The 21808-nt window shown below is 49.9% G+C and overlaps 1 protein-coding gene across 5 annotated transcripts in view; it reads left to right on the top strand.

The window, feature by feature from the left end:
* The window catches only part of MEIS1 (Meis homeobox 1), a 105144-nt gene continuing 83336 nt past the window's right edge, over positions 1-21808 (top strand). Inside the window, exons 1-6 of one of the 5 annotated variants that reach the window (XM_038177510.2) lie at positions 1-855; positions 2515-2741; positions 4334-4475; positions 5034-5084; positions 5922-5972; positions 7384-7530. In XM_038177510.2, the coding sequence (XP_038033438.1) occupies positions 844-855; positions 2515-2741; positions 4334-4475; positions 5034-5084; positions 5922-5972; positions 7384-7530 (630 nt within the window). In that variant the 5' untranslated portion in view covers positions 1-843. Of the gene's footprint in view, positions 856-904; positions 1161-2514; positions 2742-4333; positions 4476-5033; positions 5085-5921; positions 5973-7383; positions 7531-21808 lie in introns of those variants that run through there. The other 4 variants (XM_038177512.2, XM_027453401.3, XM_038177511.2 and 1 more) reach the window with 4 other exon arrangements.

Genomic DNA, 21808 nt, shown 5'->3' with positions numbered 1-21808 from the left:
AAAAAAGAGAGAAAGAAAAAAGAGAGAAAAAGACAAAAAAAAAAAGAGAGAGAAAAAAAAAAGAACCTTTTTATATAAAAAACCCAAAAAAAAATTAAAAAAGAAAAATTAAAAAGCCCCCGTCGTCAACATCATAATAACCGTAATAAAAGGAGCCGGCGCGTTAGAGAGATTTTTGATCATTATTTTTTTTTATTTTTTTTTTATTTTTTCACCCCAGCTCTCCCTCCTCCCCTTTTTTTTTTTTTTTTAAATTTTTTTTTTTTTTTTTTTTTTTTGGTGGTGAGCGCCCGAGGTCTGCCCGGCGCGGAGCGGAGCGGAGCGGAGCGGCCGCAGCGGATCGTCAGCCGTCAGGCGGCACCTGAGCGCCCGCCAGCCATGAGAGCCGCACGCCGGGCGCCCTGAGCCGCCGGAGCAGCCAGCAGAGGCGATTTGGGGAAAGGATACTTGCCTCCGTCCCGCTGCTGTCTTGGAAACCAGAGGGGGAAGAGTCAGAGAGAGAGAGAGAGAGAGAGACAGGGAGAGAGGGAAGGAAGAAAGAAAGAAAAAAAAAAAAAAGGAAGCAAGGAGGGAGAGTTGAATTTTTATTATTTTTTTTTTTTCCCGATTTTTTTTTTTTCTTTTTTTCTCTCTCCTCGCTTTTTCATGCTGAGTTACCGCATCGCTTCGCTGAGATCCAGCAAGCCGAAGATTTTACCCGATTGCTTCCATTGCTGGCGACGCTGAGGGATTTTTGCATTTTTTTGGGGGAGAGGGGGGGGGAAACTTCGCGATCCTTTCTTTTCACACTGGCCTTAAAGAGGATATATTAGAAGTTGAAGTAGGAAGGGAGCGAGCAGGCCGATGGCGCAAAGGGTACGTATTAAAAAAAAAAATATGGATTTCTAATGTGAAATGATATTGAAACGTGGCTGACAGAGACGCTGCGAAAAAGTTTTTGTTTTCTTTTTTTTCCTTTTTTTTTTTTTTTTTTTTTTTCCTTTTTCCCCTCCTCTTTGGAGCAGGGGCACAAAGCAGTGTCCTGGCCCGGGAGGGTTTCTCAGTTGTACTTGTAGCCTTACAAACCTGTATATATTGACGTTTTCTTGATTCTTTCAATCCCCATCCCGGATCTCTCACGGAAAAGGCAAGCTTTCTATACATTAATGACATGCAGGCATGTAAGTGAATATGTCCGAGCCTCTCTATCTGTTGGTTTTGTAGCTCTAGTCCTACCGATGTCTTTTTTAAAGTCACCAGTGCTTGAAATATTTTAATGTGTGCATGTCTCGGAGCGTGGGGCTGTGTTACTGATGTTATACCGCGGCACTTTCGGAGGATAACTTAGAGCTGGGAGTAAGCAGAACTTTTTTTTTTCTTCTCTTTTTCCCTCTTTTTTTTTTTTTCCCTTAATTTTTTTTTTTTTTTCGGTCATGAAGGTGCAGTGCGATGGGCAGAGCTCTTTAAAAAGAAACTCCTTGACTTTATCCTGAATTAGGGGCTAGCAGCGTGCGCTGCCATGTGCATTGTTATACCGTGTTATTTTGGATGCCATCCCCTCTTTTTTTTTTTTTTTCCTTCCCCCCCCCCCTCCAGCTGTACCTCCCCATTGAAATTTGGGCAGAAATGGAGCAGGGGGGGCAGCCGGGGTCCTGCGGGCAGGCTTTGGCGAGGGGAAAAGCCCTCGGCAGAAGTTTTCCGTGCGTGATTTCTCCTGCCGCCCCTCCGAGGGCTGCTGGGGAAAGAAAAGTTGCTCCGCTGACAACTTGCCTTCGACTCGCTCGGTCCAAGCAAGTGTCAGGGCTCCCTAAACCTGTTTATTCACACCTTCGCTTTGAAGAGACGAAAAGTGGCAGTTTCCCCCGGTGCCTGGGAACCGCGGTAGCCTGCTCTCCGTGATCTTTAACAAAGAAAAAAAAAAAAAAAAAAAAAAACAAAACTTTAAAAAGCCATCCCGGGAGCCCGACAGCCCGTGCGGACGCCTGCAGCCTTTCGGCGTTGAAGTGCGTTGTGTGTGCGGCCGCTGGAGAGAGAAAAAAAAAAAAAAAAAGAAAAAGAAAATCGCTTTTATTTTTTTTCCTCTATTTTTTTTTAATTTCTTTTTTTTGTTGTTGTTGTTGTTGTTTCTCCTGTTCTTCCTCCCTGCTGCTGAACTTTGCATCCTCGCTGCTCCTGGCCGGGTCGGGTACCCGGCTCCTTACCGGCACCAAAAGTTTGGCGGCGGGGAAACTCGGGCTGAATGAACAGCAGGGCTGAGCGGGGCCGGCCGGCGAGGGGGGGGACGGGGACTGTGTTATTTAATTTTATATTGCTGTGGTTTTTTTTTTCTCTTTTCCCCCCACCCTTAAGGATCTGGGGGCTGCGGGCTGCCGGGGCTCGGCCCCATCTCCCCCCGGGGCCCTTCGGTTTTTCTTCTAGGGCGGGTGCGCGTTGGAAAAGGGGGGGGGGGAGTGGGGGGCGGTAATAATGGGGATTCCCGGGGGGCTGCTCCCCTCTCCTCCGTGCTGACCGCTGTGCGCTCTGTGTGCCCCGCAGTACGACGAGCTGCCCCACTACGGCGGCATGGAGGGGGTGGGCATCCCCACCACCATGTACGGGGACCCCCACGGCGCCCGCCCCATGCAGCCCGTGCACCACCTCAACCACGGGCCGCCGCTCCACTCGCACCAGTACCCGCACGCCGCCCACGCCAACGCCATGCCCCCCGCCATGGGCGCCTCCGTCAACGACGCCCTCAAAAGGGACAAAGATGCCATCTACGGGTAGGTGCCGCGCCCGCGCAACCTCCGCGCAGTGTGGTCCCCCCCACACCCCACCCCACCCCTTCGGGGGGACGCCCCCTGCGCGGGGGGCGAGGGCTGCGCGCTTTTGGGGAGAGCCGGGGGGGAAAGGGGGAGAGAGGAAGGCTCGGGGATCCCCCTCCCGAAGGGGTTTGGGGTGTCCCCTCCCGCAGCCGGGATGAGGAGGAGGGAAATGTGCCCGGCGCGCAACCTGCGCCCGGTGCGAAAGCTGCGCCCGGGAGCGCTGCGCCCGATTTTCGGGCCATTTTCGGGCCGTTTTCGGCCGCAGCAAAGAGAGGGGGGAAATCCCGGGCCGGTTCCCTCGACCCTTGTTCCTTTTTATAACCCGCTTTTGGTGTCACTGCGGCTGGGGGGATTTTTGGGAACTTCGCAGCCACCAGCGCCCGCCGCCCCTCGGTGCGCGGCGGGGCGCAGAGCGGGTCCTAGGCCGGTGCGCTGGGGTTTGTAGGGCGGCCGCTGCTTTCCCAAGGCATCTGCCCGGGGTCGAGCCGAAGGGAAGTCGGAGAGCCTCTTAAAATCGCTCTCAAAACAGTTGCGTGCTGCAGCGAGGGGGTGGGCGGGCAGGCAGGGGGGAATCACGCCGTCCGCTTTCTTTATCGGGTTATCAGGGATCTGTAGGGCTGCTTTCAACTCGGTGCTGCACGGGTACCCTCCAGGAGAGAAAAAAAAAAAAAAAAAAGTTAAAAAAAAATAAAATACGAAGCCCTGGAGAGGAAGAAAAAAAAAAAAAAAAGCAACCCCCCAAGTCCCCGTTATAAATACCCTTATAGATGCGTGTGTGCCCATGCTTAAAGCTTTATTTAAATTATTAAGCGGCCGAGGGCAGGCAGAGGAAGGTGCAGGGCACTGCCTGCCAGCACCTGGCTCCCTCCTGCACGCCGGGCGCTGCGCGGAGCCGGGAGCCTGGGTTTGTGCCCCTGGGTTTTGGGGGCACGGGGCTCTGGTTTTTCTTTTTTTTTTGGGGTAGCGGAGCAAGGGGGTGGCGAAGGGGTCTGGGTGCTCCTGGTGGGTTTTTTGTTGTTTTTTTTATTACGATTTATTTTATATTTTATTTTTTATTCGCTCCCAGAAAGTCGTCCGGCGGAAAATGGGAATTAAAAAAGCGAGAGAGAGGCAGAAGTGCACGTCCGTAGATGCTGCTTCTTTTTATTATTATTATGACTATCATTTATTTCACTTATTTATTTATTTAAAAGAAGGGAAAAAAAAAAAAAAAGAGAGGGGGAGAGAGAGAGAGAGGAGACAAGGAAAGTTAATTCAAAATGGCTGCTGGAAACCGCTTGGGTTTTTATTCTTAGCCTGTCCTAAGGGTCCCCAGCGCGGCCGCGGCCGGGGCGATGCGCGGTTCCCAGGGCTGCGAGCCGCGGCCGGGAGCAGGATGGGGCCCCTCGCTCGGTGCCCCCCCTCCGCACGCAGGCTGCTTGCGGGACTAACTATTGTTGTGTTTGTTTTCTGTTTCGTTGTTGTTTTTTTTTTTTTTTTCTTTTTTTCTTCTCTCCTTCTTCTCCTTCTCCCTCTGTTTGTGTGTGTGTGACTATTGTATTTTCTTTCAGACACCCCCTGTTCCCTCTTTTAGCACTGATTTTTGAGAAATGTGAATTAGCTACATGCACACCCAGGGAGCCCGGGGTAGCGGGAGGCGATGTTTGCTCCTCTGAGTCTTTCAATGAAGACATAGCAGTGTTCGCCAAACAGGTCAGCAAAAAAAAAAAAAACAAAAAAAAAAACGGGTTGAAAAAGTAAAAAAAAAAAAAAAAAAAATCGTAACGAGAAAAACAAGTCTCTGCTGAGATAAAGATGCGCGTTTCCCCCGCCCCCCTCTTACCGAGAGAGGCAAAAGCAAACCAAAACAACACCCCCACCCCCCAAAAAAAAAAACAACAAAAAAAAAACAACACCCCGAAATTAATTAATTAAATAAATAAAATCGGGAAATCTCGGCATCTGCACCCCCGTAACTGAATGAGCTCCTGGGAGCCAGCCTGCCCAGCCGCGGAGCTCCGCTGCGGGAGCCGGGCCGGGGCTCAGCTTCGGCAGCTCCGTAGGTATTTGGGGTGTATTTGATTCACTTGTTAAAGTGTTTAGATGATGCACTAAATCCAGCAGGCAGAGCTTTGCACGAAAGGTTACATAATGGACCCGACAGTGTAATGAAGCAAGAAATAATAACGTCTGCTTTTTCTGCTTCCATATTTCAAATCTCTCTCTCTTTTTTTTTTTTTTTTTTCCTTTCCTCCCCTTTCTTATATTTAGATCCGAGCAGAGAAACCCCTATTTTCCTCTAATCCTGAACTGGATAACTTGGTAAGAGTTAACAACACTTCTTCCTCTCCCCACCCCCACCTCTACCCTCCCTTCCCTTCCCTTCCCTTTTTTTTTTTTCTTTTTTAACTTTATGTCTTCTGGAGAGGTGGTTGCGAGCTTTGACAAGCGTTTTGTAGTGCCAAATTGAAAATTTCTCACGTGGATCTTCTTTTCTTTTTTTTTTTTTTCCCCCCTTTTTTATTTTTTTTTAAATTGCGAGTAAATCCAGCGCGGTAAATCCCGTGTGAGTAAAAGTTAATTAAATAAATAAAAAAAATAAAAACCCATCAGGCTGCGAGCGGCACCCAAATGGGGGCTTTGCGGGCTTTGTGGCCGGCCCCCGGGGGTGTCTGTAGGGCAGCCCCTGCCGGCACCTTGGAAGCAGCTGGAGGGGCAGGGGATGGAGATGCACCGTCTCGCTCGCCCACCGCAAACACGCTCCTTTCTCTCCCCTATTCCCCCCCTTCCCACTTAAGGATAAACAAATATTTTATCCTCCGCTCAAGGAGGCGTTTTCCCGCTTTTGTAGAGTGAGGACCCAGCGACGGTGTTTAGAGGGATTTAAAAAAAAAAATGTTTATGATCCGTATAATTCAGTTGCTTCGTTGCAACAGAGATTTTATTTTATTTTTTTTTTTGCTTAGCCCTAGATCGCTTCTCGTTAAACAGCGCACAAAGCCACCGCTATTAAGTTTTAGTGTTATTGCCATAAATCAAAACAACTTTTTATTTACTACTAAAGAAAAGTCAAGCTGCAGAGTATGGCCGGGGCGGCTGTGGGGAATATCCCGAAATCCGGGACTGAGATAAATTCTCGTGTTGTTTGTATCTTTGCAGATGATTCAAGCCATACAAGTATTAAGGTTTCATCTGTTGGAATTAGAGAAGGTAATTTTTGTCTCTCTCTTTCTTCCTCCTACGTTTCAGTACTGCTGAAGTTCAGGCTTCTGGTAAATTTGCATAAATGTCTTTCTTTCTGGTAATTAGTGTCAAGACCAATCTTGGCGTCCATTTCTCTTCGCAGTTTAATTACAATTTCAGCCTCTAAAACCGGGCTCTCAAACGCCCAGGCCTTGTGTTCATTGTAATACTTTGCTGCCTTTGTATAAATAGTTGCAGTTCTGTGTGCTGCAGATGAGGCTCCAAACGGTGTTTGTTTGTTGTTGCAGCCAAGCCCCCGAATTTGTGATATTGTTATTTTTATGATTTATTTTTTTTCACCTCCCCCCCTTTTGGGTGATGGGGAAGATGCTTTGTTTGCTTGCAGTTAGTTGGGACGGGGATTTTTTTCTTTTTTTTTTTTTTTTTTTTTTTTAAGAGCCATCTGCAGGTCAGGCTCAGGGCACGGATTGTCCTGTAACATTTTGCAGAGACAAAGCAGAGTTGATAGTTGTGTCAGTGTCTCGTTCCCGGGAATATTGTACACCTCCGAGCAGAAGAAAGAGATTGCAGCCTAAACCCAGTTTTCGGCGCTATTTTGGAAATGCTAGCAGCGAGAATGCTAATTTGCAATAGCGCGGTGTCACCCGAGCTAACATTAAATTGGAAGCGCGCTCTGGTTTCCTGCAGATTTTTTACATGTCATTGATAGCTGGCCTAGGAGAGAATTCCCTTTCTCCTAAAAATAAACATTTTGAGAGGTTTTTAAATAGTTGAAAAGTTTCTCGGGAGCCTCAGCCACTTTATCTAACCATAACTGGCAGGTTGTTCTCGCTCTACATGAAATGTGTTAAAATCTGCCCATTAATAGAGGCAGCTCAGGTACAAGTCTGTCAGAGCGGCTGGGGATTTCAGGGCATGGATGCCTATAATGTATTTCAGCACAGTGCGTCGGGATTTTTTTTTTTTTAAATCCTTTTTTCTGTCCTCATACCCCTTTGGAAAGGGTTTATGATGAAATAACTGGATGAAATTAAATAGTTTACCTTAAATGTCACCCATGCAGGTCACCTCTCTAATGGCCACAGCTCCGGGAGCAGATGAATTTAACACGGGTGTTGAATATGTTGTAGCCTGTGAATCATCTTGTCACTGTCAATTTTCTGGGATATCTCTATTTTGCGAGAAAAGAAAGTTATTCCTAATTCTGGATGCGTCGAGAGGTCTCGGGGGGATAATTGCAGTGTGTTTCCCCTATTTAGGACTTTTGATGTCACAGGGGTGAAGGGGGGAGACTGGTTGCACTTGTCAATTTTACTTATGTATTCCTGATTATATTTTCTTCCTTTTTCCTCCCTTTTTCCCTTTTCCTCTTTTTTTTTTTTTTTTTTTTTCCTCCTTCACCTCTGTCATAATGTAGGTACACGAATTATGTGACAATTTCTGCCACCGGTATATTAGCTGTTTGAAAGGAAAAATGCCTATCGATTTGGTCATAGACGATAGAGAGGGCGGATCAAAATCGGACAGTGAAGACATAACAAGATCAGCAAATCTAACAGATCAGGTATGATCTCGCCAATGCTGCACACGCTGAAATTTGTATGCAGATCGCTCGCTGGGTCACTATGCCTCCTTTTATTATTTGCATATGATTAAGTCCCTTTTAGATAAATTTCCATCGAAATGAAAATTTTTGAATAATGTGGCTATTATTGCTTCATTAAGGCTTGCTCCCGGATTCGACCTGGCGAGATGAGCTTGTAAAAGCATTGCCTGCAAACTCGACCTGTTTCTTGTCGCTTTTAATTTTTGTCTTTATTTTATTTACCCTTTACAATAATAGAAGTGTTATCTGTGAATCGCTGGCTTCTGGTGGCTTAGAAAAGGAATGGCTGGAGCCGTTTACAAAAATAATAATAAAATCCGAGATAGGTGGTCCGGGGAAGACAGAGAGGGTTTGAAATCTAGCAAATACTGGCTATTTTCTTCCCGTCTCTACGGTTCATTAGTCTGTCTTGTCAGTTTTCCTTGGCCGAACGCTTTTAGACTTCAGTGAACATTGCTTTGTGCACGCCTGCCTGCTGCAAACGCGCCCATTTTATTTTACTTAATAGAAGTAAAAAAAAAAAAGGGGGGGGGGGGAGGAGAAAATAAAACGGGACCCGGGTTTTAAATTATTTTCATTGCTCTTTCAAGTTTTCAACCCGTCTCTTCCCCTCCCCAAGAAAAGGTAGAAACCCCAACCAAGCCACCAAGGTGTTGCGTGGCTTTGACGGTGTCCAGGTTTTGTCTGGGATGGTTCAAACCTTAATGCCTGCTGTACCCGATGTGCGAAATAGAGATGACTTTAGGAAGCTTTCTTCCCCTTCTCCCCTCCCCTTGTTTGGTGTGTGTGTCCCCTCGGCGGGCTTCTGCTGTGATCCCTTCCCTTTGATGGGAGCGTTTGGGGCTCAGGCGGGAGGCTCCCAACGCTAAATTAAGCTCGTGCATCATGGAAGTGGCCGCGATTTGGCTTTTTCGGGTCGTGGAAAACTGCGGGCTTTGCGCGGTCGCCTTTCCATCCCCTTTCTTTCGCTCAGTCGGAGGGTAGCAGCGCTTGGGCTGCGGGAGGGGAGGGGTGGACCCCGACCCCAAATCCGCCACTGGAAACCAAAGTTATTTCTTCTGTATGATCTGCTTCGTAAATACAGTCTTAGGAGTAATCAGCTCCCGACTCTGGAGGTTTCCTTTTGTTAAAGCAAGGCGCAGTCAAGCAGACAGGAGTTCCCTTTAGCCGCCGTGCCAGGCTCCCGGGCGCTGTTTTCTGGGTTACCGACACGGAGGCGCAGGGCTGGGGGCTTCGGGGGGGGCTTCCAGTTCGGGTCCTCCCCCCTCCTCCCCGAGTTTCTCTGCGAAGGGGGAAAACGGCGGGGGGGAGGCGCCGGGGGGCCCCGTGGCGATGCTGCTGGGGGACACCGGGACCCCCTCGGCACCGGGAGGGGGGACACAAGGGGGGGGGGCGGCGGCTAGGGTCGGGCTGAGGAAAGCCGGGCTCGCCGCTGGTGAATAAAAATTGTAATCCAACAAGTCTAACTAGAAAATGGGTTTCTAAAAGCTCTGGAGTGCTGGGTACATAAAGCTATTTGAGCAAATTACAAGAATCGCTTAGGGGCACGAATGAAATCAACACTTTAATTGCCTCCAAAATGAAGATTTATACCCCATTTTCCCAACGAATCATTATTTTATTAAAGCGAAAGCTAAAGGAACGAAGCTGTAGTTTTGGGGTTGTCGCGGGGAGGGGGTCCCCGTCCCGTTTCCCCCCCCTCCTTCCCCCGATTTGTCGCCGGGGCCGCGGTCCTTGCGCTCCGGCGCCGGGCGCTGCGCGGGAGTTGCGCGGGCGTTGCGCGGGGCCGGGCGGCCCCACCGGGGCCCCCCGCGCAAGAAGCGCGCAGCCCCGCCGCTGCTGCCCCCCCGGTGCCACCGGGGGAGCGACCGGTTTGTAGGAAACCCTCATTTTCCTCCCCCTAACCCGGCCCCGGATTAGGGGAAAAAGGCGCAAAACTGCGCGGCGAGAGCCGCGGGGGTCGTGCCGGGGATGCGCGGCCGCCCGCGCCCCGGCGCCGCCGGTGCCAAGTCCGGCAGGACCTGGGCCCTAATGGGTGGCTAATAAGGTGTTGAGTGGTTGGCGCTGGGGCGGCTAATTAAGATGTCCCTCCGCGGTGCGTTTATGGCTGGAAGCGCGCGGTGTGCGCGGCCGGGCGGGCCGGGGGCGCGGGGGGGCCCGGTGTGCGCGCCTTTGTGCTATGGAGAGTCATAAAAGAGTAAGTATGTAAAAGCTTTTATTATGGATTTAATTACATTTTCGTATATCGTGGTAGTAAAGGTTACAGTTAACAGGGTTTTTTAATTTATTGGTTTCCCCTTATTTATTCTTCCCTTCTAGGCCCCTCCGTGGCAGCGCCTTTAAGTCCCCCCGCTTAATGGAAAGCAATGACACTAATGCCAGATTTTGCGCAGGAAAGCCCCATAACGCTAACCATTGTTCGGTGATTTAACTAGCTCGGTGGCAAGAGGTCACTAAAATAGCATCCTTCTCCCACAGGCGCGACCCCGCTGCCTGCCAGGGTGGGACCTGCCGAGCTCTTGTTTACCGTCGCGCGTCCAGAAGGACAAGGCAGGGGTTTGGGGTTTTGCTCGGGCTAATTGAACTCGAGATCCCGCGGCTTTAAAAGCGTCGCTTGAACGATTGCGCCCATGGCCGGAGTTTCAAAATAAACCTTTTTTAATCATTAGCTTTTCAAACATTTGCATGTTTAAATTTTCAAATGTTTGTCGCGGTCCGGAAAGATTTAAAACACAGCTGTTGCGTGATGCGGCTGGGAAAGCTCCGTCCTATACAAAACCCCACAGACTGTCCGCAGTCGCACTGAAGAAACTCGGTTTCTTAGGGACTCCGGATACACTGAGCTGGCACCGTGGGGCTGTTTTCCTTAATTTGCTTCACCTTGGCTCCCAGGTGCTAGAGCCCACACTGTAAGAGGCTGTGACGCTTTCCTCCCAGAGCGCGTCTGCAGGAATCCTTCCCAAAGCCCTGTAAGGCAAGCAGGGTACAAAGTAGCCACCACACTCAAATGAAGTAGGTTAGCAGCCTGAGATGGCTTTTCATGGAGGCAAAACAGTGTTTTCTTAGGTGAAATAAAGTCGTTGGGCGAATGTGCCATAGTGTTTCTTGACAAAATTATAATTTAATCACGCGCAAGCCAATTACTTGTGCAGAAATTCTTAAAGGAAAATCGGCAAACGGCCAAATTCCTATAGGGACGCGGAGGGAAATGATCAAAAAATGAACATGAAATAAGACTTCCTGTAAGAAGGTCCATAATTCAACATTATTTGACTCCACTGTCAGGGAAATTGTTGAAGGATAGTAAACTGATACTAGAGTCTCAGTCATTTTTGTTACAGTCTTAAATGTTTGCAACTGTGGCATTTTAGATGGCCCTTCTTGGATGATAGTATATCATATATATATATGTATATAATAAAGCAAACACTTGTATTTATGTTGCAATAGATTTTTTTAATGCATGCAGTTGCAGAGTTTCTCTAAACAAAATGCGGATAGACAGCAGCTTTTTTTAAAAATTGAAAGATTACTTAAAATGCAGCCTTCTTTGCAAAGAAAACATCGTAAACTGGAATGCATTATACGGCGCGTCAGAAGGCGGATGGGTTGTTCAGGGCATTTACCAGTTAGGACTAGGATAACTTTCCCAAACGTTTCAAATATATTAGGTATTCCTTGTGGCCAATACGAAAATAATGTCATAGGGGACAAAAAAGAAAAGACTGACAAATACTGTTTTGCTTGGGGACTTCTTCGCAGGTATTTTCAAACCATGTATGGCTTTAAGGGGTGGGAAGAGCTAGGAATTTTACTGCCTTCGGTGTACGTACTCCCATATTGGAGGAACAGGCATCCAAATAATGGATGCAGTACAGAGAGTGCAAGGTAGACTTCATTTCTGCATAATGAAAGAGTTACAGCGAAGTAGGGCTCTGAGGAGACCCAATAACATAGGGTTTAAAACCCTCAAAATTAAATGTTGTTTCTCTGACTTTTTGCCACCGTGAGCCAGTGAATCCTTTTTTTGTTGTTGTTGTTTTTTGAGGGGGGGTGTAATTTTTTTTCGCTGCAATATTTAGGAGCTGTTACCATGCCTGAGCTCGGCAGACTGTTTAGTGTAAAGATAGGGCAAGTTGATTTATATTCGGGACCTGTTATCATCAGAAACACTGTGACTGAAATCGTGTTAGCAAAATAAGGTTTTCTTTGCTGCCTGTTTCTTTAAGCAAGTAAATATACTGCTAAACAGATAGGAGATTGAGCGTATTTTCTTTAGTCTATGATTTCATTTAAATTCAAGAATCTTTGCTGATTTTTTTTAATTGTTTGTGAGCACAAACGCATGTGTCCTCACTCTTGGCTATGATATTTGCTCCCTTCCTTAGGTTCCTTGCGCAGGCCTAACTCCCGCGTAAAATTTTCCAAACTGGAGTTTGCAAAGCATTATTTCCATTCTCAATTCTTTTTTGCGTCCTTTGCAAAATCAAACCCCAGGAAACCCTGGAACTTGTAACACGCGCTCACGAGGGAGCGTATCCCGAGGCATTCCCCTAAGTGGGAACTCATGGTGTCCTCGCGTTTCAGAGCGCGCTGCTGAGGTGCAGATTGTTATTTTGGGGCAGCTTGGAGATGGGCAAGTCAGTTGTGCAAAAATGGGGTTTGCCTTAGGTTTAGCTCTTGTGTGTGGACGTTTGGTTCTTCCCTTGCTGCTCGCATGCAGGTAGCAGCAAAGGTAATGGACTCTGGATGTGCGCACGCGGCGGGGTCACTGGAGCCCGGAGCGGGCAATGTTAGCACTGGAAAAATCAGATTATAACACACTCAATCAAAATGAGTAAGCGTACGTTGTGCTGATAAATACTGTTTTAAAATAGCAGTTTAAAACGTAGAGAAAATCCGGCACAGCTTCTTTAAATTAAGCACTCTCTTTTTTTGTTTTGCATTGCTGTGTTTGGGGTTTTTTTGGTCACATGAGCACGCAGTTAGGAGCTATCTTTTATAATCTAAACAAATTTCAGAAAATAAAGACGAGGATTGTTCTGAACCAGTCATTAAAATTGTTGAACGTTTCTGGAGCTGTTTCCCGGTCGGGGTTTGTGTGCGAGGAGGAGACCCGGGTGTGCTGCAGTACCATCGCGTGTCCTTGGCGCGTTCCCTCGGTCTCTTGATGCTCAGTTGCTTGTAACAGGCTTTGACTCACCCGGCAAATTTGTAAATGAGTGTTTATATTTGTTTTTTGATTTTTTTTTTTCTGCAGTTGCAGCAATATTTGGAGAGGGTGACTCCGGCCTCTAATGGAGTGCACATTTTGTGTTTTGTGTTATTTGGGCGTATTTCTGCCCCTGACTAATGGCCCGGTATCTAGCCCACCGCTGATACTCTGTGACACGACTTCAAGACAACTTGCCGGCTGTTGGCTCACGTTTTACTGTAGTTGCTTTTTGCCCGTTTCCTACCTTCAGACTGGGGGGAGAGGAGGTTAAAAAAGAGACACAATCCAGCCTAGGGCTGTAGGTGAAAGCCGGAGCCCCGCGGGACGGTGTCCGCGGGACGGCTTTTTTTAATTTGGGTGAGATCACTGGAAAACTTCAGGGCAGCTATCGTGCCTGCTTCGGCGGCGGGGTCTGGTCTCTGTTAGCGAGGGACAGCCCCATCGCCCGGCGTCTCACACCGCTCGCTTCGGTTGTTTTTGGGGAAGGCAGCGCCTCGCCGGGAGCTGAGGAGCAGCATGGAGGGCGTAGGCCGAGGCCTGCGCGCTTCGTGTCTCGTCGCGAAGGGTGGCGAAGGGCCCTTCGTGTCTCATCGTGAAGGGCCCCGAGCGGCTCTCCTCGGTTCTTGGAGTGAGCCAGTAGGCGTCGAAACGTTCGGCGTTTAAAAACAGTCAAGGAAAACTTGGGATAATAATAATAATAATTAACACATCGGAGTTGGTCCCGAAGACGAAGGGCCTGTTTACAATTAAAAAAAAAAAAAAAAAAAAAGGAAAGGGAGAGAGAGATTTAAAAGCTATGATTTAGACTGTAGAGATTTAGATTGCCAATTGTCTGACAGAAGGTTGCGATGGAAAGAAACTCTGCCTGGGTTTGGCCCTCCTGCCCGTGCCGGCGGTGGGACAGGCCACCGAGCGACATGGTGGGTGCCCTCAAAGGCAGGCCGGCTCCTCGCTGGGAGAAGCGTCCTCCCCGACAGGCGGGATGGCGTCAGCCATCGCGGGCTCGGGGTCGATATCAGGGGATCGCAGCGGGCCGTGGCACGGGGAGCTGGCTGGGCTGATCGAGTGCTCCCTCCCGGCCTCGAAACTCGGTGGATCCCGGGGCTTGTCCACACAAGGACACTCAGGAGAGGTAAGACAAATTGACTGGGTGTAAAATTAAAGTGCATTAGTTAAAGTGCATTGCGCTATTGTGTGGATGCTCTCATTCAGAAGTAAAGTGGCCGTAGTTCACTTTAGCCTAATCCCCTTTGGAGTAGGCCACTTTTCTTTTGAATGAGAGCAGCCACATCCACTTTGGGTTCACTCGTCTTTCCCGAGCGCCCTCGCGGCCTCGTGCCCGGCGCTCTGGAGAGGTCCGGCTGCTTGTTCAGGTTGAGAGCGATGTTGTTTTTAACGCTGCCTGTTTAACAACTGGGAAGCTCTGCCAGGGCAGAATTTCAGGCTGGAAGCAGCGGAGCTGGTGGCTCACGTGAGGGCTGGGGCTGGTTCATCCAACCCCGGTCCCGGGGCTGCGGTTTGGGGGTGGCATTTTCCGTGTGGACGTGGCGTTAGGCTCCTCGTGGTACCAGTCCTCCTCCCGGACCACTCATGTGGGTGTTGCAATCGGGAGTTTCTACCCGTATGTGCTCCCTGCGTAGTTTCTTCCACGTCCACCGATAAGCAAGCTTTTAAAGGGAGCGAGGAAGCCTCGATTAACGCTTTTCAGCTGATATTTCTAACCACCGCTGGCCGTAAAAGGAAAGATTGAAAATTAACTTGTCGGAGAAGTAATTTACCTGGGGGGGGAAAGAATAGCGAGATACTTTTGGGAGCTGTTTTATATCCGCCCTTGAAGTTTGCTGAGCTTGAGTTCTTGTTAGAAGCATTTTCTGGTGTTTTCTACAGCTTATAAGTTACACATTTATTTACTTATTACTGGCTAAGCCGCGTGTGCAAATGCTGCGCCGTGTCGCACTCGTGCCGTTGCCTGTTCCATTCATACTAAAATTTACAGGGCTCCTTGCATTAGTAAGCAATTTACTACTGGAGCCTTTCCTAGAAATACAGAATTATGTTTCACCGAAGTATTGTCTTTCCTCTTCAATCGGGGCCGAGGTGAGATGTTTTCTCAAGGACTCTCCCGGCATCTATATGATATTCCCACTTGTGCGGATGATCTCCAAAACTGCATTACTTACTCCTCCGTCCTGAAGGGCCCGCGCGCTCGCCATCGCACTGAATTACAATTCTCTTATTAGCGTCGCCAGGCTTCGCATCGAGCCGGCTGATTGTGTTTGCAGTTTGGCTTTTTCTTTTCTTTTTTCTCTTTTCCTTTTTTTTTCTTTTTTTTTTTTTCCCAAATGTAAAGCAAATATGCATCCAGCCCCCCCTTTGCTGAAACAAACAGGCCAACAATAAGAGGGGTAATTATTCATTTGGTTAAAAGAACTGCCTGTTTTAACCTCAGAAATACTGACCGAGAGTAAAGCAACAGCTGATGCCATCACAGTCAGTGCACTGTATTCAAACAGCTGTACAAAATGAAAAGCTGTGGTATTAATCCTGCCATTCACAGTTTATTTAAGTTTTTCAAGCTTCTCTCATATGGGTCTGGCATAAATGCCTAATTATGCCTCCATTAGGGTTACTGGGCCCTTAATACAGAAAATTATTGTATTTAAAATTTGGAAAGCTGCAGTGCTGTAATGTAAGATCCTTGCAGTTGGCATAAGTTCAGGGAACGCAACCTTTACCTTGTAATTTTCATTTCATTCATTCGGTGTGTAGGTTTTCGTCCCCTTTCGTTGTCGCTGTGGAGAAGGTCAGATCACGCCGCGCGTGTTTTTAACGCTGCCTTTTAAATAGCTCCATTTAAGGCCGCGGCGCAGTCAGGAGGAGAGGGGAAGAGTGGATTAAAAGCTCTGCTGCTGCTGCTGCTCTGTCTGTCCCCTTTGCGCGGGTGCGGGGCAACTGTCTGTGCGCACAGAAACGGCAGAAAATAACATCCTAACGTGAAGGATCTGGTCGCGTTGTCGGAGGGGGTTTTATGAACAGCTTTAGCGCGCGTGGGCAAAGCTACACGGGCTGAGTTTATCCCCGCTGTGAGCAGGGCGAGCGCTGCCAGCACAGGTTGTGGCGGTGTGGACGTGGAAGCACTGCCCCTCGCCCAGCTCTCGGTGCACAACCTGTTGCGTTGGGCCAGGCTGTGGGGACGTGGCAGGTCTCGGCGGGGACGTCCCCTGATTCCTGCCGCGTGGCGGCAACCCAAGGCGAGCACTATCATGTGCCTGGTGACCGCTGGCCAAAACTTTGCCGAATTTGACAAGCTGCATGTTAGCCACGGCCAGCCCTGTGCTAGCAGCCCTCGGAGGAGGACAGACGTGGCTGCTGTAGGAAGGAGCCGTGCCAGGGGCTCAGTAGGTGGCACCTTTGCCTTTGGTTTTAGGCTCGAGGTGGTGCCGCCACTCGGACCCCTTTGATCCTGGGTGCAGCGCTGGGGTGCCCCCCGTGCCGTGGTGGCCTTGGTCCCTGAGCTCCTTGGCTGGTCCCCGGTACCTCGTGTAGATGGGGTTGGTCAGGTATTTTTTGGCGAGGGAAGTGTCCCCGTGGCTTGTAATTTAAGAAATTTCCCTTGCGTTGTGCAGTGTGCAGGGAAGTATCCCCACTGCGTCCCTGACGTGGCTGCGTTTTGGTGATGGGTACAGCCGCATCACCACGAGGTCAGGCCTTTTGGGCAGCACTTGGCATGAGCTGGGCATCACCACAGCTCTTGGGTCTCTATGCTCGGGCTGTTCCCACCTCTGCCCCTCTCTGCCCGGCACTTTTTGCAGCTGTGTTAGCCCAAGAGGCTCCTGACCCTCCTCCCTGCTGTGCAAACCAGTTCTGCTGGCGTGGCCTCCACCGCCCAGCTGAGCTGTGCTTTCCCTGTGTCCACAAAACCGTCGTAGGGCTGTGCAGGAAAAACGTGGTGTCCATGGCTGTGTCTCGCTGCATTCACAGAATCCCTCTTTTTTATTATTATTATTATTATTATTATTGTTATTTTTCCTTAAAGCCTCAGTGAGGAAATACACCCAACCAGTATATGCAGGGATGATTTATTTTGCTTGTAAATGCGCGATGCATGGGTTGAGCAGGGGCTCGGTCTGTGGCATGAAGGGTTTGAGATGCTCTGGGTGAGCACCGATACGGTGATGCTGGAGGGGCAGGGATGGGAAACGTGATTCTGCTGATGGCACGAGGCAGGAGAAGAGCTGTGGGTGCTCTTCCCCAGCCTGTCGCTGAAGTTTTGGGGCGAGACGATGGGTTGCTCGCGAGCAGGGTTGTGCGGTGTAGCTGTTGGCACCGTAGTTCATACGTCACATAGTGATAGCAAGGTATAGGAGACATGTAAGACTCGGAAATGGCATGTTAACAGTAATTCATTGTTTCCCTCTGTGCATAGTTTAAAAAAAAATGTGTAAAGAAAGCAAAACGCTTTTGTTCGGTGCCACGGGGAAACAATAAGCTGAATCTAAAGGCTGAGAGTGAAACTCGCGCTTGGTGGCTTTGTGCTTTGGTTTTGGCCCCTTCTGCTGTCCCCCACAGTTTAAATGTAATTTACCCTAAACACGGGATGAAGTAAGTAGCAGTGCTCTCAGAAATTTCTGCATGAGGAGGGGAGCTGGGAGGCTGACCGGGAGCACGTGTGGGCTGGGGGCCAGCCTGCCCACCCCGAGGTGCAGGTCCATACGGGGCGATGCCGGCTGCGTCGCTGCCAGCCCACCGGCTTCTTCCCTGGGAGGCAGAGCGAGGCCGCAAGGAGCCCTCAGCCCAGGTTTTTGGGGTGACTCTGGAAGCCAGACGTGCTCTCAAGCCATCCCTCAACGAGCGGGTGGAGGCGTTGGGGAGCCACGGCCACCTCAGGCTGGCGAGCCACCCCGGCAGATTGGCCGGGGACGGTGTCGTTTGTGGCCACCAGCTCCTCGCCATGTGGCTTGCAGCATCAGGCCGTCGGCCGCTTGCGCCTTGCTGCAGATTCGGCTGGTTGTGAAACGGTAGAGAGTGGAGGATCGGATCTGGGGAAGGGTTTGGCCATGAGCGTTGGAAAATGTGAATCACGGGGATTCCAGTCGTAAGCCTCCAGGAGATAACGGGCAGCACGTACCCGAGTGCGTGACTCGCCGAGCGCCTTAAAAAACAAGGCGGCGCCCTCGAGATTAGGCAAACGCTCTATAATCAGGAACACATTTCATACCGAGTGCAACCTTTGCAGGTATCGCATCCATTCAGACGGAAAGGTGTAGCTGCGGCGAAGCTAATTATGCCGCAATTTAATTTTGGTGTTGAACAACACTGCGACGCGAGCGCGCTCTCGAACCCTGCTCACAATGCGCTGTAATCAAAATATGCTGACTCCGAATCACGTCTGTTGTCACTTAGCTAAAAGACCATTTGATGGCTGTGACATACGCTCGGCGTTCTTGCTGGAAGGAGCTGGAAGGAAGCGTGGCTGTGGCGGAGCGGGGGCTGGTCTCGTGCCTTCCCTCCCTAGGAGCCCCGGCCAGGAGGATGGTACAGAGCGATCCGGCGCTTGTGCACGCGGCAGAAATTTTGCAGCAGGTGCCCCGATGGCTTAACTTTCCCGTAAAGATACTGCCCCCAAAAATCTGCAAGGAGGTGCTTTGGGCTGTTAAGGCATGGCTTGGAAATGTGGGGTTTGGTGTAAGTAAAGCAGTGTGCCTGGGTGCAGACGTGCAGGGCTTTCCGAGGGGTCCTCGGGAGGGACAAGGGCGAGGGGTGTGTGTTGGGGAGAGCCGAGCACTCCCCCTCACCCCAAATCTGCCCGTGCAGACCCAGATGGGATCCTTGCCCGGACAGCCTGCGGTGCCTCAGCCAAACCTGGGCATCTGGCAAATCCCCGTCTAAATGACTTTTAACACGTAAAGGCAATAAAAGGAAGGGAAGGCAGACGCTCATTTTCTGGCTAAGTGGAGAGGCATTTTTCCTGTTTACACCTTTGGAGGAATCATTACATGAAATATTGAACAGGAAACTCTATTTGTCTCTGAAGGCCTTTTTCCTGGTCTAGAAAGACGCTGAAAATGCTCCCGTCCTGTTGAATTCGGTAGGAGCTGGGGAGGAGCACCATGCCTTGAGACCCTGTGCACCTCCGGGCCACAGCAGTGCCACTTGGGGCTGTCCCTGTGCATGTTTCTGCATGATCCTGGGCGCCCTGCTCCAAAAAAAACCCGCGTGGAGCAGTGATTTTATCCACCTTGCCCGTGAAGCTGTATTTCCTTGTGCTGGGAAAGGACTGGGGATTACTACTATCTAGCGATAGGGCTCTTATCAAAGGGAGGAGACGGGTTTACACGGCAGACTTGCTCTAAATAGAAAGGACTGGTCACTGTTTGCTGTGTGGGAGACGAAAACCCTGCACGGCAGGCTGGGTTAACCTGGCCGGGCAGGCAGCGCTCGCTGAGATACACAGCAAGGACTGGAATAAGGTCAAGCAAATGTAGGGTGCACTGTGATGCTCGGGCTTTATGGGCATCCCGTACAGCTGCCACATTTAGTAGCCACCGAGGCAAGAAGCAAAACCTAAGGCCGAAGCCTTCTGCATGGTCTAAGCCTTCTGCTGCCTGCGGGAGGTTTGCTTTCCTTCCTGCCAGAGGTGTTTTGGGGCAGCTTGTGGATCCTCTCTCATGCCGAAAGCCCTGCTGCTCATGCCGCATCCCGCAGAGGGACTTTGGAGCAGGTTCTCCAAGAGCCACGTGTTTGGTTTGAGCACGGGTGGAAGGCGGTGGGACTGTGCTCCCTGAACCGGTGGGGCTGTGGGGCCTCATGGAAGAGAAGAGCTGTGCTTTTCTGCTTCCTGCTTGTCTTTCTGTCCCACCCCATCTGATGATCTCCATTTCGTTCGCCTATATTTTTGTGGTTTATGCTCGCTGCTTCTAATTACTCTTTTTCCTCTGGAAAGCGCTCTGTCCGTGTCCTTCTGCACTCATGTTTCCCTCTGCATCCAGCCTGTTTGGGGCTCTCAGGCCCTTTCCTCTCTTCTCCTTGTTATTCCTTCTCCTCCTCCATTCCCTGAGGACATGGGGTGGGTTGGAAAGCTCTGCGGTGCTGGAGGTCCCAGCGTGGCCTCACGGCCCCCAGATGTTGGCTCCTGTCTGAAGCCAGGGGGGCTCAGCAACAGGTCGTGATAGTGATAGCTGATGAGGAGAGATAACACTGCCTGCTGGGTGCTGGTTTGAATGTCTGGGTGTGCCTCTGGTTGGTCCCTTTGGGTGGAAATCAGCAGCAAAAGTCTCATTGGCTTCCATTTTTTCATCCTTTCCGATGTTCGTGCTCACGTCTTGTAGTTGCCGTGCTGCTGCGAAGGCATGGCACTCAGCCTTACCCTCCTCTGAAAGACTGGGAAACTAAAGATAGAAAGCCTGTGACTTTTCCAGGGACGGGAAGGGAATCCAGGTCAGAGCCGATCCTTCTGCGCAGAATTTCTTGTGCTTTTTAGTTCAGCGGGCCCTGCCACCCCTAGCGTGGCAGAGGTTTCCATCTGTGTCGTGCTCGCTGTGCTGCCGAGGCGCTGCCTCTCCTTTGAGCATCCTTCTCGGGGCAGGCACAGAGCACCTCCTTTCTGCATGAACCTGGTGTTTGAGCCCTTGGTTTGTCGAAATTGATTTCCCTCTGGATGACACGAGGCAGGTTACAGGAGATATCGATGTGAGCAAGTCCCCGTCCTGCAGAGTGCGGAGGCTCGGGTACGTGTGGTCACTCTACCCCTTCGTTTTTGGTCGTGGTGTGCTGGGAGGTGGCAGTGCTGGCCGGCTGGCCCCTCCAGGAGGTGTGCAGGTGGCATGACCACTGGGGTCAGGCAGTCCCCACAGACACAATTGTAGGTTTCATGCCCCCCCAGAGCCCTCACTTGACAGAGAACGGAGCAGTGTACGTGTGTGGGATGTGTTTCCAGGCCTCCTGACAGATTTGTGCATTTCAGGGTTTTCCTCCCATCAAAGAGAGAATTCCAAAACTTTCTTCTGTGCTGGATGGGCCTGGGCTACCTGAGGGTTATGAACTCACCCTGCCCTCCAGAAATGAAGTGGGCTGAGGCTCGTGGATCGCACAGACCGGGTCTGTCTATCATGGAGCTCGAGCTGCAGCGCTATGGATTATACACTTAGGGTATCGAGTTGTATTGAATGGCTCAGCCAAGGGAGGCTGGGGACAGGAGCGCAGCCAAGCCAGCCACCGGGATGATCAGATACGCAAGAAGCAAACCCTTGCTAACAGGATGGGCTAGGTTTGCAGGAGGTGGGTGCCGTGCCCTTCCGAGGCAGCCCCTTTTCAAGTTCTGCCCTGCAGCGAGCACAAATATTTCCGCGGAGGGCGGGTCGCTGCCCTCGGGAGGGTTGTGGGAAGGTTTTTAAAAGGGAGGAGTTAAGGAAAATCTGAAGAACGTTTCAAACATAACATATTACTACTTCTCTAATGAATAAGCATTTAATTTAGGAAAAGAAAATAAGATAAAACTTCAGAAGGAAAACAATAAGCCCAAATTATGTTGACAAATTGCTGGCAGCAGCTCCGTTCCTCCAGGGCGAGGGGATGACTGATTATACCTGCAGCCAATTCTCTCGTAGCCTGGAGGAGCTGAGGTTCGTCCAACAGTTAAAGGAATTAGCTATTCCCTGTCTCCAGTTGTTACACAAACACAAATGAGCCCACAAGAGGGCTGTGCTCGCAAAACTTCTGAGAAGATATATATCAAAAGATGCTGAGCACAATTTTTATCACCTGTAATAGCAGGCGATTTCTTTTATTTATGTACTTATGGTCAAGTCTTTTGTTCGTTGGCTAGGACCTCTTTGTTCTTCCATTCCTTCTCTCTTGCTTCATGTGCTGGGTGCTCAAAAAGCCCCGCATTTTGCTCTTCAGTGTCAGCAGAAGGCTACGGTTGGCCCCACCATGTGTTAGAGCTAACTTGAGTCAAAGCCCAGCTGTTTGACTGCAGTAATAACAAGTGTACATAATGTTATTTATATTGACTCTCCAATT

The sequence above is a fragment of the Anas platyrhynchos genome, chromosome 3, assembly GCF_047663525.1.
Source record: "Anas platyrhynchos isolate ZD024472 breed Pekin duck chromosome 3, IASCAAS_PekinDuck_T2T, whole genome shotgun sequence".
Taxonomy (NCBI): Eukaryota; Metazoa; Chordata; class Aves; order Anseriformes; family Anatidae; genus Anas; species Anas platyrhynchos.
Note: the sequence above shows the minus strand (reverse complement) of the source record. Positions and strands in the feature narration are given on the sequence as shown.